We start from the raw sequence: 19,361 nt of genomic DNA, 5'->3' as shown, positions 1-19,361 counted from the left end.
AAAAGAAATCTATGGTGTGTTCCGCATGTCTGAAGTTATTTCTCGTTAAATTTCATCAAGCACAATACACTGACAGCCTCTATGTATAATAATGTTATATTGAAATGGGGCACAAAAGTCTTTTTATTAGCATAAAAGTCCCTTTATTAGCATATACATGTTTTAAGTACAAATCTTGGCAGGTGCTTTATGTGTACATACAGAAGCACAAATAAGAAAATAGCAAACTCCACACCAAAAAGAAGTTTTAAATTCAAAAAAGAAAAGAAACCCCCCCCCTTGAAGAGAAGTAGAAAAATGGCAAGCATAGGTCGCCAATGTAGATTTGTAGAGAAAGTTTTTCTACTACCCTAAGTCATTACTATAGATGAGGAAAGATTATATTTGAAGATGCTTTTAAATGATAATACATAAGGTTTTAATTAGGTAGCACTTACAGATGTTTTCGGTCATTACATGTTGTCAAAGTGACCTATAAAACTAGGCCTTGGGAAGATGGTCCACAGTCAGTGGCTGATGTTAAGTAGCACCAAAATCTCTTCAGATTCCCTTCCAGAGGCAATTCTATATAAATAGAGTCGTTTTTTCAGAGAAGGTCAACTTCTTTGTAAAACTGGACCGTCGCACAGCTTCTAGTTTGCTTATAACACTTTGGTTGTGGTCGTGTCAAATCTAATTATAACAGCAGTTTTGGCAAAATGAGATGTTTAGCACAAATTAGAGAGCACACAAGAGCCTGGCTCTGTAATATTATTAAACATTACATAATTTGAACAAACACTCTTGCTCAAGGTCACAAATCTGTGCTGTGGGTACATTCACCATGTATTTAACAATGAGGCATAACACCAGTGAAAGGTTTGGTCTGTTCGCGCTACTGGAGGTACAAAAGCTGCATGTCCTTACAAAAAATATTTCACCCACAATGTTGGATCTGTCAAAGAGCAGACAGTGGATTCCATTCACTTGAAAAAAACAAAACAAAAAAAACTGCCAATGTTAACGGTGGAGAACTGTCTTCTGTCTGCCGAAATCCAGGTCTATCTCTGCACGAGTCTGACAAAGGCCTGGACAAACTGGATGAACGGCTCCTGACCTTCATGGCTTCCCTTCGAGCCTGGTGTGGGTGGTTTGGTCTGGGGGGAGGGGAGGATACCGCTGGCCGGAGAGGATGGAGAGCCCCTGCGGAAGTGACGGGACAGGCTAGACAGAAGAGTGCTCTAGAGGAGAGAGAGAGAGAGAGAGAGAGATCAAAACAACAGATCAGAAATTACATAATGAGAGAGAGAGAAACACACAAAGAGACACACAGACAAAGAGTTCTCACCAGCTCAGAGCTGAGCTCCTGTTTGAGCCTCTGCTTGTCTCGGGGGAGGATGGAGGGGTCCTTCAGACACCGCACAGCCTGGGAGATCAGCACGTAGAAACAGTTCTCCATGGTGAACATCAGCAAAGACCTGAAGAGAGAGACTCAAGTTATTTCTTTAATCTGTCAAGTTAAAATGTGTAATTTGTGCATTGTAATGTACAAAACTGGGGATATATCAAGTTAAATGTCAGGACACCTTGGTTTAAAAATACATATACTGTATATATCTATAGATGGATAGATATTCCATGTGAATGCACCAAAGCAAAACAGAGAACTTGGAGGGTAATTCTCAATTCAAAGAGGGTGTGTAATACTAGACCCATTCAAACAGTACTCAAGAGAGAGGGAGGGAAGGAAGGGTGCCTCAATTTACTTACTTCAATGCTTGGATCTCCTCTGATGAGGCTAGCGAGGCGATACTCAAGGAGGCTGGCTCTTTCTTCTTCTCCATCTACACACGGAAACAGCACACTAACAGTCAGGAACATGGACTGTTGGGAGCTAAAATGAGTCACGAGTATATTTTGAAACACTGAACATCTACCTCGCTCAACATGCTGAGGGCCACGTTGATGGTGGCCAGCAGGGTCCCAAAGGAAGGAGCCACATCGGGGTCAAACGCTGGCGTTGTGAAGCTGAGGACAAACAGGGTCCTGTACTCTGCCAAGTCCATACACTGACCCAGAGACCGAGACACAGATCAGCATCTCAGACAGTCTACACACACTATCATGGCATAAACGTCAAAAAGTGGTATAGTTTCTTACAATGTAGCTGGAAATATCTGATACAGAATGAAAATAGAAGCTAACAATATGTCTCAGTTTAAATTGGGGTCAGAATAACCGTCTGAACAGAATAAGCGGTCTGACCTGGTCCAGGAGTATCTGGCAGCAGTCTGGGGTGAAGTGCTGCAGAGTGGCCAGGGTTTTGCTGAGGATCTTCAGGAGACTGCACTGGACAGCGAGCAGGGCCTTCTGCTCCGCCTCCTCTCGCTCCCCTCCACCTGCCGCCTCTTTAGACGGGGTCTGGGGGGGCCGCTGGGTCCGGGGGAGGGGGCCAGGGGGCAACGCCTCACCATTTTTAGCCTGAGAAAACGACAGAAATAAAGAGACACGTCTAACAGCAGATACTTTACTGTATTCTCGTGGCAGCCAAGATTTTCTTTGGCTTGCTGCACCCAGGAAAATCTTGTCAGCAAGTTTTCAGTAATGATCTGGCAACTACTTGTTTTAAAAGACTTGGGTTTTATGCACAATACTAATGATGTACAACATTAATGAACAGACTGCTACAGTCCTGATTCTTCACAGATGGCACGGTAAGATACACTCATTGTAAGTTGCCCTAGATAACAGTGTCAGTTAAATTTCTAAAATGTAAAATACAACATAAATATATTATAAATGACGAGGGGACTACTTGATTACAGTGCCTGATAATGTCAAAGCATATGAAGTTAGACATTTCCTGGTTTCTGACCTGGAGGTAGTGATGGAGCATCTTCTTGCTATGGAGGAGGTATGTACACGTCTGACACAGATAGCACAGGTTAACCTGCGTGGAGGAGAGAGGCGGAGAAAAAGCTCTCATGAAATTATGAACGTATGTATCAAAGACTGCATTCACGCTGTATTGTGACTGCACCAATGGAGTTGCGTTATCTGGCTGACGCAGCTTTCCTCCGGACTCACCTGTACGTCTCGGAGCAGCTTGGGCAGGTGAAACTGCCACTCCTTACAGAAGCTAGACAGCTGCAGCAGGAAGCCGACTGTGTGGTCCGCCTCGTCCAGACAGGCCAGGCTCTGCACGGTTCGCACTGCATTCAAACACTGAGCAGGAGAGAGGCGGTGAACATAAACAGGAGTGTTGAGAGCACAAGGAGAGACCAACCACAATATTCAGATCCTCTGTGAGAAAAATGATTCAGACAGACGCACGCAATTGCTTTTCATCTCTGACACAGTGCGCACACACACAAACCACGACATCAACTTGCCTATCTGTGGCTTTGGCTGCAACAGTAACTGCATTACCGGCACAGACTAAAATAGACTGGAGTGCTGGTTCGGGTATTTTGCGCTCTTGTAGGCACTTGAATAGCGCTTTGCCTGCATAATAATGCTTGAGGCGAGACACCCAGCACTAGCACAATTCACAGCAGGTTCATTTCCACTGATAATTTAATTCTAATAACTAAAAAAAACAGAAACAGAAAGTTCCGATGTCAGATTAAGTTAAAGTATAAGAGATTGTTATAGCCTTAGGCTTAAAACATAGCAAGAGTCTTTGGGTGCAGTTCAATGGAAACATTTGTTTTTTGGCAAAAGTTTCTTTTGGCAGACATTCACCTTACCCCTGGTACGTCACTTTCAATAAGGAAAATTCCATCCCATTGCAGTCCTACCTGTAGTATGCGTTCCTGATGTACTCCAACAAAGTCTAGGGCTTCGTTGATGAAGTTGTAGCGTAGTGTCTTGAGCAGACTCTCCATCAGGGACATGCAGAGGCGGTACACCCCTGGCCAGCAGGGGGAGTCCTGGGACTTGCGGGAGAAACCCTGCACAAGGACACAGATATGCCATGTGTCCATATCCTTTTTTCTATGAACTCGATTTCTTTGGGGATGTGATTCCCAGCATCACATAGAGAACGCAGTGGTCTGCATGTTATCCACTTCTCTCTGCCATGTTACTATGTCATATCAACACATAATGTGCTGTGTCTATGTCATTATGTAATGCCATATTACGGGGTAAATTACATGCAAGGCACATAACTGTTGCTGAGTAGGGATCACCATAACTTACCTGTGATGCTCCATTTGAAGAGACCTCATAGACACTGAGAAGAGGGAGACAGATCGTCTGGATGACTCCTGCTCCAGCAACAGCTGCTGCCCCCTGGAGGACAAATGGAGACATGGTCAACATTTGACGTCTCACATTGACGAGAAGGATTGATGTAAATGCATTTGATATAGTACAGTTTGTGGTAGAGGTGTGTGTTTGTGTGTTTACCTGAGGAGTGCGGGCCAGTGTGAGCAGCAGGTGTAGCGCAGCTTCGGTGAAGTAGAGGTTGTGTTTGGAGCGCAGACTGAGCTCTACAGCGCTGAGAACGGAGGGGAGGACCGGGACCTTCCTCATCACTAAAACCCAGTGCTCTCCATCCTCATCAGCACGACACAGCTCCTTGGCCAGGTGTAGAGCCAGTACACAGACCTGACAAAAAGAAAAGAAAAAATAAAGCTTACGCTGCATTCACACTGTGAACTGGTACGGCCTCCAGCTACTGTATGCATGTCCATCCTTCCCTGCCCGGCTCACCCCATCTCTCTGGTCCTTTTGAAGGCTGCGGGGAGTGTCTGTCTCCATGCTGTCCTCGTCTTCCACCACGTCTCCCATCTGGCTCATGTGGCGAGTACTGTCAATCAGGGCCAGAGCCTCATCTTTCACCGTCTCACACACAGACAGCAGTAACTGGGGCAGCTGGGAAATCTCCCCACCTAGTGAACAAAGAATTTCCCATTTATACAAGCATACATACTGTACATGTATGTATGTCACTAGGGCTGCAACTAACAATTATTTGGTAATCGATTAATCTGTTGACTATTTTTTCAATTAATTGATTAATCTGTCGACTATTTTTTCAATTAATCTAACGATTATTTTCTTAGTTACATTAGTCATAACAAAATAAAACTGGATCAAGCGGCTCAACATTGAAAGCTTTATTGAGGATGCTTTCTGTCAAGACTTAAAGGAGAAAATCATCTATACACCTCTGTATGTTATGATAGAATAATATTGTTTTAGGTGTTAATACAAAAATGTAGCCTATTGATGAATTTTATTCAGTAATTTCATGCCTGTAAAAATGCCATGGATTCTCTGTGTACAAGTAGAGGTGAGAGACCAGATGAATTTACTACTTTAACTGTGGGCTTGTTCTTTAACATTGTGTAACTGTTATTTGAGTGCCTTTGTTTAATTCAAAATTATAAAATACTCTTCACATAAACATTAATTTAGTAGCAAAGAAAATAGCAGACTGTGGATTTATGGCTTTTAAGTTTTATGAAAAAGTTTTGTTTGGAGATGAGAGCTGTCAGTTATATTTATCCTCTCAGGTCAGTAGTTACCTAACCATAACCAGCCAGGGTTTCAGCACATCAGGTCTGTAGTCACGTTACTCATCAGCCAGGTAGCATAAACAACGTTACTCACCAACTACTATCAGTTTCAGAAGTGGCTCCGGGATACTTTGGTTTTAAATGTCGGCGTGGTGCTGTTCTCTACTCTACAGGGGTTTTACTCTGCTGTATCGTTGGCTTTAGAGCTGAAAAATTCCCGGACTTTTGAAACTCGCGGTCTCGCGGTAAATTTCTTTGAGGTCCGGTGGTATTTTCCAGCTGGACATTTTAAGCACTGCTGCCACCTAGCGCTGCCTTTGCGCATTGCATCATTGACTGTATGAAGCCTTGATACAGCCTGAAAACGTACAGATATGCGACGCGTCGATGATAAAAAATCCACGTCAACGTATTTTCATAATCAATGTCGTCGATTAGGTTGACTAATCGTTTCAGCCCTATATGTCACACATGCAAATATGGAGGTGTCTACCTCTGTAACATCTGATTCTGACAGACACATGCAAGACACACAAGCCACTCACCATTGAGCCCCTGTATCTGCAGCACAGATATGAGTGCAGAGAAGATCTTGGCCTTGGTCCTCTCCATCAGCTGCTGGTCAGCTTGCAGGACACTCTCCAGGATCAGGGACAGGGGGGACAGGATGTCAGGAGCTGTAGCTACCACACTGGAGAGAGTAACCAGGAGGAGAGCAAAACGAGAGTTGATGGGAAATAGGGCAACGGTCTTTACTGTTGACTGCAACATTCAGGAAACCCTTAACTGCTTCTCCATCAAATACACAAGTGCATACAAACACACATACACCCACCTTCTCCACTGTTTGAGGAGGATGAGTAGCAAGGTGGCCATCATGGATCCAAGACGTAGACAAGGCACAGACATGGGCACCATCAACTGAAAGAGAGAGTGAAGGAATTAGAAAGTAGAAGAGAAAGAAAAGAGAAAATGTACCTGCTGACAAATTTAAAGGAATTAAAAAGAGGAAAGGAAGAAGAGGTTTTAATATGGATAACTGATGACTCACAGCCGCTTTGGTCCCATCCAGGACGTCCATGAAGAGCTTCAGCTTGGCTGAGTCCTCTGTTAGCTGCATCACATCAGACTGGAGACACAAAACACACCAGTCAGCACAGGAGCACAGCTCTATGCGGACCATCAGCAGACCAGATCTGCATTCTTATATCAACACCTACAACACTAGAATCATGATTGAGTTTACTATGACATACATGATTAGTGGAAAGGATGAGCAGCATCCGCCAGGCAGAGATCAGCATCTGGGTCTCGGAGAAGGAGCAGATGCCCTCCTCCTCTGTCTCCGCCACATGGCACACCAGGGACTTGACGTACTGGGACCAGTATTCATAGCGCCGCCCACTGGAGAACTTCTGCAGCGCATCCTTCAGAGACTGCTCCAAGGAGCCACTGCAACACCACAGAGGTTGCAACTTACCATCAATTACAAGCGATTTGAACCATCGTCTATTAAAGCAGAAATACACTGGCCAGTACATAATGGCCAACAGTATTCAACAGGTTGCTTTTGTATTGTTTTGTTGTGCGTCTTGCCCAACTACATCCCAAAAACTCTGCCTTATGTATCAACATCAAGACACTGAAATATCCATAGTCAGCAATCCTAATGAGCCACACGCAGATAAATTCATGAACTTACCTGACAGCATAGTAGATCTCCAGGCCAATGATTTTCATGACAAAAGCACAAGTCTCCAGAACACAAGGCTGGGGGCAAAAATTTAAATCTGTAAGTTAACAACCATGACCAATTACTCATGTCATCAGTATAGCGGGGTCAAAGTCAGTAGCGTACCTCTGTGGTGTCTGAAGGGGAAGTGAGGGTTCCGAAGAGAGGGGTTGTCAAATTTTCCCAAAACCTCTCTCTGTGGGGAAAATGCAATAACATATGCATCATAATCATCATCATAAACATCTCATTACATGTTTTTTTTTTTTTTCATATCAAGGCAAAGATCGTCAGAGAAAATACACTTACTTTGTGCGTAAGACAGAGATGGCACTGTCCCTGCGGTCCTGCCAGAGGGCGAGGAGGAAGGCCAGCGCGGCTCGGTGCAGCAGGGGAGGACACCAGTATTTCCCCTGCTGTTTAGAGTCAATCAGGTCCAGCACCACCTGCAGACAGCTCCACTCGCCCAGCAGGAACTCCTACGGGTCAAGCAGACAATCAGCTTTCCCTTCAGACATAAAAGTAAACACAATTACACTTCTATTCATTTATCAGATATTCTCGCTGTTCGCACCTTTGACCCCTCGCTGCCATCTTTGACCTCCAGGTTGAGGAAGAGCTCAATGAGGCCGGGCTGGGTTTCCACAGCAACGGTGAGGAACTCAAGGATCATGACCTTAATCCTCATGTCTTCTGTCCTGCTCTGCAGCCGAGTCAGGAATGCATCTCGAATGGCCGCTGCGTCACTGCCTAGGCAGGCGTAGACTGACATGGGAGCCACCTAGAGACAAAATGTAAGTTTGATTTGATTTCATTATATATTGTTGTTCAAAACATGTCCAGTACAACTGCATTGATATACTGTAAGCCTAGACAAAACAACCAAAGCTAAAACAATTAAAATGTAATTTAAAGTTTAGGTGTCTTACCGTGGCGAGCCTCTTGAGCAGCTGGATGGCCAGGCGTGGCAGCGCCGGGTCATGTTTGTGGTAAATATACTTGGCCAGGACGGCTATCAGATTGCTGCCATGGCCACCGTGCTGCGTCAGGGCCTGCTCCAGGGGGGACACGACGTCGGAGGGTGGCTTTAGACGGATTACATTATTTGTGACAGAGAAGGCCAGTTTCACTGTCTGGATCAGAATCTGACCCGGGCCCTCGGAGCCGCCACTACAAAAAGGGAGAGAAGGACACAAAAAAAATTATATGGGATCACCAAACATGAAATCACAACTACTTTATGTCCAAAAGGTGTGAAGTTTTCATTTGACTGGTGACAGGAAAAAACATCTAAGAGAAATGCAGGATATAGAACGGAAAAACGATGCATGAAAATGGGATGATGCCCCAGCACCACCTAAGATTGTTTTAAATTTAAAGTCTCACCTGCTGGGCTGTGCAGCCAGCACCATATCTATGGTGTCCACTCCTACTCCCATGATGTTGACCACTGCCTGGCCGGCCTCAGTGTTAGCCAAGCTGTAGATACACAGGGACTGCAGGGTGGGAGTGCTGCAGCAGGGGAGAGAAACAGAATAATAACTCCACTTATTATCAGCTTCAGCTTCTCCAGTAGTAAATCAAGTGTTTCTCCAAGTTTTCTAGGTGATGTATGTCCTTTAAGTTTTATGTTTCCTTCAAGTACTCTCATGGGTAACTAAAAACATTTTTGAGAAAACATCATAAGTAACAGAAGCATACAATAAGGTATACTGGAGAAAGTGTTTAAACAAAAAAAAGGGACAAACCCGGGGTGTAAGCAAGCACTTGGCTATTAGCTCAATTTCACGTTCTGATTCATAGAAACCGTGGATTTGAATGAGTTGTGCTCTCAATTACTGGAGTCAGTGTTCATCGAATTAAATAGCTATGGAACGTAAGTGGGAGCACTTGATTTGATGCAACCTCTCAATTAAATCAATTTAAAGATTCTTAATTTCCTTAATTGTGTGATTATTAATTATGGAAACTATGAGTATGATATATGGTTATATACAATTAATTGTGCAGCCCTATAAGAATCTCTGAAACAACATCACACAAACACAAACTTTCATGGATAACATGAGGTGCGTTTGTTTTGTTGTTTTTTTAAATCAGAAATGGCAATAGCCAAGAGGACTTAATAAAATGACACACTGTTCTACTGGAATGTGACATGAGTATTACATGAACACCTGAAAGCATAAAGACTAGACTAGAAATAAAGACTGACACAGCTGTCATGACTGTCTGTGCTAAGTATTATCACCAGGTCTGGGAAGGTTTAGGGGGATCCAGTTCTTGTTCTAGGCTGCAAAGTTTCAGCTAGCTTTGAAAGTTAGAGAAAGGTTATCTGTTCTGGATCTTCAACTGTTTTGCTGTTGTTGTTTTTTTAAACAATTTGATTGATTAGTGCAGGGATGGTTATTTACACGATTATATGCCTAGCAACCAGTGTGCACCAAACAACAACTGCAGGAAACACAATGTGGAGTCAAGATATTTGAATAACAAAGGGCTTAACCTCACCTGCCCTGATCCTCTCCCTCTGGGCTGAGATTGAGAATGGCATGGACCAGCTCCAAAATAAGACAGCCTGCAGCAACAAAGAGTGGGAAATGTTCATTCACTCTTTACTCTTTGGTCCCAGAGAAAGAAAGCAGCCATTGTAACTTTTGCCACTACTGTCAGATGTGTCCACTTACCTATCCTTTCCCTGACTCCATAGGTGTTGTAGCGCCACTTGTGGTACGTGGGCAGCATCTCCTTTAACACCAGCAGTACACAGGGGATCAGGCCTTTATTCTGAGTGCTGCCAAGCTGGCCCTGGCATTAACCGACAGGGAGGAAGAGGAGGAGGAAGAAGAGAGGCATAATCAGGATTAGTGATCTATATGATAGCCTATTACATATTTAAAGATTAAAAATTCAGACACACTTTGTTTATATGAAAGTGTGCAATGTTGAGTTGTCACTACAGAATCACACTGGCTAGAAAATGGTTAATCAAATATGTGAATCCTATTCAGAAATGGACCTATTGTGTATTACCTTGACCAGGGTTGTGATGAGCCGGAGGAAGGCGATGGTCACAGCGTACTCCCCTCTAGGCTGCTCAATCTGGACCAGCAGGTTGCCATAGTTGCCTGCCTTCATACCCTCAGCACTGAGAAGAATCCCATTTTTGTTTAATACAATGTTTTCCAAAATAAAACTCTATGATGTCTCAAAGTCCTTAAATATTTGATACCAAACAATTCGAACATAGTACCTTACAGACTGCGCCATGTTGGTCAAAGGGCTGGAGGCAAAGGGAAGGAAGCCTGTGTGGTGCAGACTAGACCATACCTGGAAAGACAAGAAAAGACGAAAGGCAAGGTGTGAGTATGATGACTGATAGAGAACAGCATGAAATGGTGACTTTAAATCCCAAGTGTTACTCCCTGTTCAAATCAGAGGTACGCACCTTCCCAGGCATCCTGGCAGCCAGCACAATAAGGCAGTTCACACAGGAGGCGATCACATCCACTGGAGGGTTGATGACTGATGTTAACCTGACACACAGTAAACAGACCACCAATCAATCAATCAATCAATCACCAATCAAGACAAATCCATTCTCAAATCAAAACAAGTGAACAGTAAACATGTCGTCCCCCACGAATGATGCAGAGTTGTAGCGGGGCAATAAGTAGAAAATATGTTCCCTCATGTTTCTTGATTGTTTGCGGCAGGAAAAGGGGAAGTGGAGGTGCTTTTCTTTGGCGTCCAAGATATTGTAAAATACTGATAAGATATTGATACTATACGTGACATACAGACAATTAAATGTTGTTCTAAGGCCAATCAGTGTCATTTTGAAAATGCCGGAACAGAGTGAAGACACGCATCATTCACAGAAGTTTTGTCAAAATCCGATCAGTGGCGTATATTGTGCGTGACAGATGGACAGAGGGACGGACAAACCGGGGCTAATCCAATAGTCCCTCCCCGATTTCCTCTTGGGAGAAAACAACACAGTCTCAAATATAGTTTTTGATATAGATCTATACGATAACCTTGAGCGCTGTGCAGTGGAGTGCCTTTGTAGAGAGCAGTTTACCTCTGCAGCAACATGTAGATGCGTGAAGTGAGAGGCAGCAGACAATCCGACACAGTCCAGTCTGTGCTTATGATCTTATGGACCAGGTCCAGGATCGGCTTTACACGCACACAGTGAGCTATGACATCTAGCACAGAGAGAGGAAGAGAAAGACATACAAGTTAATTATAACTTAAAAAAAAAAAAGAGACCATTAGATACTGCAGACTTTGCATAATAGAGCTTCATCCTGTATGTGAGCAAGAGTTTAAGCGAGTGTGTGATCTGCTTGTGCAGGTGCATGAACGTCCAGGTGTGTACCTGCGGTCGAAACGACATGGAGCAGCATCTCAACCTCACAGGTGAAGAGCGTCCAGGAGCTGTAGGAGTAGTCCCAGCGCACCACGTAGCCCTGCTCACCCCCTATCACCACCTGGCCAAGCACGCCCTGGGGCATCCACAGGTTCGTCTGCCCGACGCCTGAGGGTGGAGACCGACCGTTATAACATAGGCATGTCACAGGACAGTAGAAATATGAGAAAAATATACACTTTCATCTGATAAAAAAGGATATATCCGATATGCTTCGGCACACTAAATAAAATGATATTAGTGAATGGTGTCGACACTCAAATTTCACAGTAACAAAACAACCAAACCAACCAAGAGGGTAGAGGAGCTTTCGCGTCTGTCTCCTCCACAGTGTCTCGTCATCCTTGGAGATTATGTCATTGGGCTTATGTTTGTAAACTTGTGTGTAGAAGGACATCTTATCCAGGAAAGTGTACACCTGTCACAGAGAGGTGGAAATATATTATCTCATTTGGACAAGATGAAGATGAGTGTGTGTGTGTGTGTCTGTGTGTGTGCGAGAGATACCTTTTTAACAGTCGACTTGTTTGACAGAAGTGCAGTTAGAAGCTGTAACAGTGGGCCAATCTTATGAGGGAACATCCCGACAGCACTGTCCAGGATCATTCCCAATCCCATGTTGGGCTTCTGGATTAGAAATTTCACAATCAGGGGACAACATAAACAGTGCCATTCTTGCTTCTTTTAATCCATTTTTGTCTCTCGAGAGTTATTTCCCGTTTCTTCTCACCATTTCCCAGAAGTGTTCAGCCAGACTGGGAGCAGAGAGGACCTCACAGGCCGCGTCGATCAGATGGGAGCAATGTGTTACCACACCATCAGTCTGCAACATCAGTTATGATAAGGTGGGTTACAATGTGAATGAGAGTAGAGACAGTTAATAGAGAGACATGTAGGCTCTATACCTGTAGGCTTTCCTCTTCAAAAGAAGTGATCACAAATGAAAGGAGGCCATAGATACACATCTTGGCTGTGCTTGCCATGCACTGGGGATGGAGAGAAGGAAAGACAGATTAGAGGAGGCAGAAATAAACACAGTACAACATTCAAAAAGGTTTGTACAACAAAGCCCTGGCATTAGACATTGATAACTTTAAGTTGTGTTCAATTTTTAAAAAAGAAATTTTAAAAATGGAAAATATAGTGACATGTATGCATTGTAATCACATCAAAATAGGACTCATCCACAGCAAAATCAGTGTCATCTTATGCAGAATATGTCACAGTAATAGTGTTTACCCTGCTCAGACCATGGAATGATATTGATAATCATGCAAATTTTCCCTTTTCAAACATCATTTGACGCACGTGCTCTGATGGTTTTGCAGTTACCAAAGTGAGTATATTCTCTTACATTATTCCCAGAGACTCCAAGGCCCTTCAACATGGTTGAGAGATACTTGAACACCCCCAGCTGCAGGGAGGTGTTGCCTATCCTCCTGATGACCGGGCTGGACTCGTCCGGTCTCAGCGTGTGTCTCAGCAGCACCCAGGCCAGCAGCACAGGCGCGTGGTGAGGGATGTCACCAAATGTCAGCAGCAGCTGATCCATCTCCTGCAGGAGGCAGAGACAGTGTATTGGCTGAGATGATGAGATGTGTAAGGTGCTTTATTTACTTTGTACAATTTGTGTGAATAAATGCTTACAGAGCAGCAAAGGGCATATTTAGGAGGGAGTTTGTAAAGAAGGCACCAAAGTTTACACACATCTAAGGCAGGGCTCCAGACTGCGACCATTTTGGTCGCATATGCAACCATTTTTTGAGTGTGCGAGTTAAAATTTCACGTGGTCGCATTCGTGCGAGTGCATGATGATCATTAGGCTGTTTTGGTGCCCCTCCAGCACGGGTACTGCGTTAGCCATTGTGGTTGAAAGTAGTACTTTTTCTTCTTCACTGGCTCAGTCGGTCTCTCCCTACCTGCACTCTCCCTGTCTGCACTTTCATTATCAGTGCACGTGTAAGGGGGGGGGGGGGGGGGGGGGGGGGCACGGAGGCGCTGGAACGGAGATCAGTATGGATGTATGGACTATTATTCTGTATATTAACAGTCTACAGCGGAGTTTTTACCGGCTGGCTTGATGCATTTGGGACAGAGGGACCGAGGTAAGTCAAAACAAACACACACAATCTATACATTTATATCATATTGCCGTTTATTTCCATGCACATGCGCGAGCTCTGTCCACCTGACAGCCCTCTGTTCTGTCGGCGGAAAGAGAGACACAGAAGAATGGAGGTTTCGACGCATCGGTCGACGCTTCCCGGAGGTTCCTGGGGGCACGGTGGCGTATGAGAAATATGAAGATTTACGAAGAAAAAAAAAGAAAAAAAAAAAAAAAAAAAAAGGGTGCGACCAAATCATGTGCTGGTGCGACCACTGGTAGCACTGGTAGCACCAGTGCTACCAGTGCTACCAGTACCAGTGGAAAAGTTAGTCTGGAGCCCTGATCTAAGGGGAGTCATAAAGTACATTTTAAGTATGGCCATTGTAGATTTTACCTAAGAAGCCACCAGTCCCACCATGGATCACACAATTGAAGCAAATAGGCAATTAGACAATTTTGTTTCCTGTGCTCCCACACAAACATTTCAATCCATTGTCAGGCTTCTTGCAAAGTGATGTTAAGTCACGGTCACACAAAGCCAGTACAGTCTGTCCCTGTGGTGAGGTTCACAGCTCATTTTAAAATAGCCACCAGAGCGGGCACAGTCTGCAATCGCACTTCAGTCAAAATATAATTTAAATTTACCTCTCCTCGTGGGTGCAAAATTCAGTGATTTCTGCACAAAGTGCAATTTTAGGTACCTACTGTTCCATTATAATGTGCTGATGCCATGCAGGCTGTGTTTAGAGACTCATGTCTAACCTTGCTGACGTCAGGAGCGTTGAAGAACTGGTGCTGCTCTGTCGAGTCCTCCAGGGCGCACTTATGAAGGAAGTCTATGTCCATTCCCTCCACCAGGATCAGAGAGCTCAAGTATCTGCAGGCCAGACAAACATACAAGGACATTTAAGACCACATTAAATGATAAATTACTTCTGAGTTTTTAAGCAGCGTACCTAACCATAAGGTCATCTAAGGAAATAAGATGCACCCTCCCTCTATTCAATTTGCAGAAGTAAATTTTTTTGTTTTTAGTCGTATATCACCCCCCCCACCCACCCAACACACACACAGACACACACACACACACAGCCTAGGTGCTTTTACCCGATGCGATCAACCAGCGCATCCATGCTCTTGTCAACTAGGTGTCTGTTGGTCTGCCGCAAACCAAAGCCCTGCTCCTTGAACATCTTGGTGAAGCTCAGCAGGTCGGAGGGTCCCATCTCAAAGTAGGCGTAGTACAGGAAGATGATCTCCAGCAGCAGAGACTGTTCTCTCAGACACTGGAGGAACCACCGCGACACCTGCCTCTCCGTCTGGAAGAGGACATACAGTATGTCACCATCAGTATGAGCTTCATGTCAAACATAAAATGTGATGAATGTGTTTGTGATGTAGATCTTAGATTACAAAATATATGAACCAAATTCTCACCATGAGGTTTCCATGGGTTTCCCATGTTGGCGCCTCTGCTTTGAAGAGGTTCTCGAACTGAGACTGGTAGTTGTTCACCAGGTCTTTCTCCAGTTTATTTACACAGTTGGAGTACTCAGCCTGTATAGAGACAAATACACCAAAACGTTCATCTGCAGAAATAACACCAAATAAATTAATCAGGCAGAAATGGGCAGTTGCAGTTGTGTTCCTCAATTGTGGGACGTGACCCAAATGTAGCAGCGTCTTACCCTGTAGGGATGTCGCTCATCTTGAAAGTATGTCAGCAGGTGAAGGACACATCTGAGTAGACACATGCGCTCCTCATAGTAATAGTCAGCTATCTGTGAGTGCACACACACAGACAGTCATACTTAATCAAAGGATTAAATGAGGAAGTAACAGTCATTTTAAATAAAGTGTTCCCACAGAGAAGAGTGAGTGGATTCAAGGGTTTTCTGACCTTCAGCAGCAGTGTTTGGCTTTGTCTCTCATCCTGGAGAACTCCCTGTTTGGAAGACAGTGATATCCATCAGTTGAGTCTCTTTCATAATAAAAACGTGTGTCATCTCATCATTCCAACCAGCGTCTGAAATTAACACCCACTAAGCGCCAAATGCCAGTGAAATTTGTCTTTTGGCAAATAAATCAATAAGGGTGACCCAACACACTGGCTGGTAACTTTTTCAGAACATAAATTGTGAATTCCTTGGACATAGTCTTTGGTTTTTGCCTGTTCTACCAAATCTAAGCAAAGCAATGCTTCAAAATGCTCTCTTGTAATCTCTGTTGCACTTCATGATGAATTATAAACTTTATCCATTGCGTAAGTGAGCAAGCAAGTTTTACATTAACATACAGTACACAAAATACCATTGAAAATGGGTAGGGTGACATTTCTATGAAAAATGTAGACTATTTTGGCCGGTAAAACGTTTTTTGGCAAGTACTATTTTTTTTATTCAGAAGTCCTTGGCAGGTGAGCTAAAAAGTTAATTTCAGACAAGGATTCAAATACAACTAAATAATCCAAGAGAGAGCAGATACCTTTAATGAATTACGGGTTCCTCTGTAGTCCTCCTGTAAGTAACACTGTAAAATCTGCACACTCTGTTGCTCATCAAGACCCTGCAACAAGCATGAAATAATCATGAAATCCACCACCAAATGGGAAAAGCATCATCATATCATTTATATAAAACAGCAAATGTCAACTCTCACCAGTAGTTTACTGATCCTCAGACCAAAATCCTTCAACGGTTGGGCAACATCTTTGTTCTCTTTAACTTTCCCAGCAGATGACGAGCTATAACGCAGGAAACTGACAATTACTCCTTGAGTTACTATGAATTTGTGTTTCTGATGTTTGCATCAAAATAAGCGTGACTATACCTGGGCGGCTTGTAGTAACTGAGTCCTTGATGTAGCCTCTCCCAGTGTCTGTCAAGCTCTGCCTCTATCTGAGCCTTTGTCCGCCAAGGGTGCACCACAGAACAGAGAACATCACATAGACAAAAAGTGAGACAGTTTACTTTACTTCTGGCAGTGCAGCCACATTTGAAGCTCCAACTTGTAACATGCACTTGACACTGTGCTCATCAACCCGCTCCCTATGAAGGACTGCAAGAAGACTTACCGGCTCTCGCAATGCCGATCTTCCCAGTAGTATGGTCCACAACTCTCGACTGCTTCTAAGTGAAGAATGGGTATATTTTAGGAAGGTGCTCATCGACGTTAATTCATCGACAGTACCGAAGGTAGGAAAGCAGATCTCAGTTTATTTTAGAACTGGCACGTGAAAGCAGCATTTGAACTAGTGGGTAGGGATGGGACAATATATCGAAATTCAATACATCGCAATACAAAAAAGTGACAATACTTATCGTGGGGCAGAAAAATGAATCGTGATATTAGCTACATTTTATTCTGCTGTAGTAATCACAAATGAGAGGGTTTGCCCATCACAATTTCATAAGCTCTCATCCAAATTATATTATTTACACTTTGTAATGACATTTTTAAATTGTTGTTTACATCCTAGCGAGCCAATGCCATCGCTAGAAAGATTTGTGGCTCAGAAATAAACATAATTCTGCACAGTCAGACTTTGTTGTCATTGAACTTTTATGCATCACATTCTATTGTGGCTGTATTGAATCGTGAACCCCATAACGCGCATTAATCGTATCATGAGATAAACTTATCATCCCATCCCTACTAATGGGCCAATCCATGTACGAGCTGTGAAACGCTCATGATTTCAGTAAACAGTTACTCTCATTCCCTGCTTCATGTCACAAGCTGAAACATCATTTAGCAGAATATTCAAATGTTTTGCTGGTATATCAGGCTAATATTTGGAAAAAGCAATTATAAAAGTTAGATTTGTTGGTTTGTTATTGACATTTAGGTGTTAGACTGAGTGTATTTCTTTGCAGATTCTGACCAGCACAATGGCATCATCTGAGATAAATATTGTAAAATAGTGCCCTTTAGCTAACCAGCTTTGGCTGCTATTTGGCACTGCCTAGTACTTCACAGAAACCAACCAATCAGTTTTAAATGAATTACATTTCGACAGGGCTTGTAGCTTTGTGAACACCTGCCCTCAGATTATTAGAAAATCAGCACCACAGAAACAATCATAAATTATTAATGTAATTAAGGATAGCAAGTCTTGTTATAATTTGGTATCACTGATACTTGCATAGTTATCCAAATGTAATGTGGGTATCGGTGCAACTTAGAAACTAATGGAAGTTTTCTGACTACTTGTAGCTAACTGTTTTACCTATCTTATTAAGCCTGGACTGACTTTGTGCTGCTGTGTGTGTGTGTGTGTGTGTGTGTGTGTGTGTGTGTTAAAACCATAACTTTTAGCACTCATGGCTGCGATTTTAGCATCCTTCTTTATCTTTACCTATCCATGTATTCCCTCACTGTGAATTGACCGAAAAGCCAGTGTTGTTCATTGTACCGTCCCGTTCGGTTATCTATGGACCTGTCCGAAGGCTAGGATGGTTTCATGCATCAGTTGTGGCTCCTATTCCACTTCCAAACTGCTCACAAACTGATTGGCAATATTTTCCATTAAGTGCGTTCAAATATTCTAGTTAGTGTTTTCCCCATCCCCATAAACGAAATGAAAACTAACGTTACGCCCTTGGCCACCACCATACATTGCCACCAACTAGTCTCATCGTTGGAGCTAAAACCCAAGCATCTTGTAAACTGAGTCAGACTGAAGTTAGTTAGCAGTGTTGTAACGCCGCTCCCCAGCTAGCTAAATAAGCAGTAGCTCACTAGCCAACTTTGCTGAGTTCAAAGTGGTGACATGCTGTTGTTGTCATGCGGCGGACCGCGCTGCAAAGCCATTCAAATGGAACTGCGAGCAGTTGCTAAGCTAAGTTAGCGTGGTGCTAATAGCTAAATAGACAGATTGCCAAATTTAAAAGTATGTGTGTCAAGGCGTTAAAATAGCAAATGTGCGCACTAAGTACACGAGCTCCACCCTTTCGCAGTTTTAACTAAATATATCGTCCATGTAGACGTGTAAAAGTTTAACGTTATTTGCCTACCTGACACACAGCTCCGATTCCGCCATCGTCCTCCCTGCCATGTGATTGGTTGTTGTCTTGCGTCGTCATCGTCCTCTTCTTCTTCTTTTCCATATTTATTGGCGGTTGGCAAACCAACTCAAGGTGCATTACCGCCGCCTACTGAACGGGAGTGTGGACCAGGAGATTATGCAGGAAAAAAAATAGAATAGAATTATATTCTTTCAGCTAAACCAGTTTCTTTTAAGAATTTGTTGATGTAACTATATATTGCTTGATGACTTCCCAAGAAGGCCCTCTAATGTTAAATTGTTATGCTTAATTTAATTATTAATAATAATTAATATCATATAGGCCTACTAGTTTTACTGACATCAAAAACAATTTGTTTGCTGTTGCATCTTCTTCTTCGTCGTCGTCGTCTTCGTCTTCTTCTTCTTCTTCTTCTTCTTCTTCGTCTTCTTCTTCTTCTGCTGCTGCTCCTACTGCTTCTTCTTCCTATGAATTTGTGGCAGTTTGAACGCTTCCAGGCATATTATTTCCCTCTGTAGGTCAAAACAAAAGATTCACTTCAACTGCAGCCAGT

At 43.3% G+C, this 19,361-nt stretch overlaps 1 protein-coding gene across 2 annotated transcripts; it reads right to left on the bottom strand.

The window, feature by feature from the left end:
- Positions 1–128: 128 nt before the first annotated feature.
- nup188 (nucleoporin 188) lies at positions 129–18,880 on the bottom strand. 2 transcript variants are annotated; one of them, XM_071927621.2, is made up of 43 exons: positions 18,797–18,880; positions 16,855–16,906; positions 16,611–16,684; positions 16,440–16,524; positions 16,266–16,346; positions 15,682–15,726; positions 15,470–15,562; positions 15,219–15,338; positions 14,889–15,100; positions 14,544–14,658; positions 13,029–13,229; positions 12,580–12,660; positions 12,405–12,497; positions 12,182–12,301; positions 11,966–12,092; positions 11,624–11,782; positions 11,324–11,450; positions 10,688–10,775; positions 10,493–10,569; positions 10,273–10,387; positions 9,927–10,047; positions 9,751–9,817; positions 8,626–8,751; positions 8,169–8,409; positions 7,814–8,020; positions 7,549–7,718; positions 7,366–7,435; positions 7,210–7,277; positions 6,764–6,959; positions 6,559–6,636; positions 6,343–6,428; positions 6,053–6,198; positions 4,699–4,877; positions 4,393–4,593; positions 4,183–4,275; positions 3,780–3,932; positions 3,067–3,204; positions 2,855–2,929; positions 2,245–2,460; positions 1,917–2,048; positions 1,750–1,823; positions 1,328–1,457; positions 129–1,220 (listed from the first exon to the last, which is right to left on the bottom strand). In XM_071927621.2, exons 1-43 carry the CDS (start codon positions 18,835–18,837, stop codon positions 1,041–1,043), a joined length of 5,253 nt encoding a protein of 1,750 aa, XP_071783722.1. In that variant the 5' UTR covers positions 18,838–18,880; the 3' UTR covers positions 129–1,040. The 2 variants fall into 2 exon arrangements, with proteins under 2 accessions (XP_071783722.1, XP_071783723.1); XM_071927622.2 differs by having other exon boundaries at positions 16,855–16,909; positions 18,797–18,836.
- Between the last annotated feature and the right edge of the window lie 481 nt (positions 18,881–19,361).

The sequence above is a fragment of the Centroberyx gerrardi genome, chromosome 2, assembly GCF_048128805.1.
Source record: "Centroberyx gerrardi isolate f3 chromosome 2, fCenGer3.hap1.cur.20231027, whole genome shotgun sequence".
Taxonomy (NCBI): Eukaryota; Metazoa; Chordata; class Actinopteri; order Beryciformes; family Berycidae; genus Centroberyx; species Centroberyx gerrardi.
Note: the sequence above shows the minus strand (reverse complement) of the source record. Positions and strands in the feature narration are given on the sequence as shown.

Excerpts from the sequence above, each read along its gene's own strand:
- nup188 (XM_071927621.2), bottom strand. The coding sequence starts at position 18,837 with ATGGCAGGGAGGACGATGGCGGAATCGGAGCTGTGTGTCAG. Across the intron at positions 7,719-7,813 it reads ATGGCAGCGAGGGGTCAAAG|GAGTTCCTGCTGGGCGAGTG; the intron begins GTGCGAACAGCG and ends CTTGACCCGTAG. Across the intron at positions 3,205-3,779 it reads ATCAGGAACGCATACTACAG|TGTTTGAATGCAGTGCGAAC; the intron begins GTAGGACTGCAA and ends TCTCCTGCTCAG.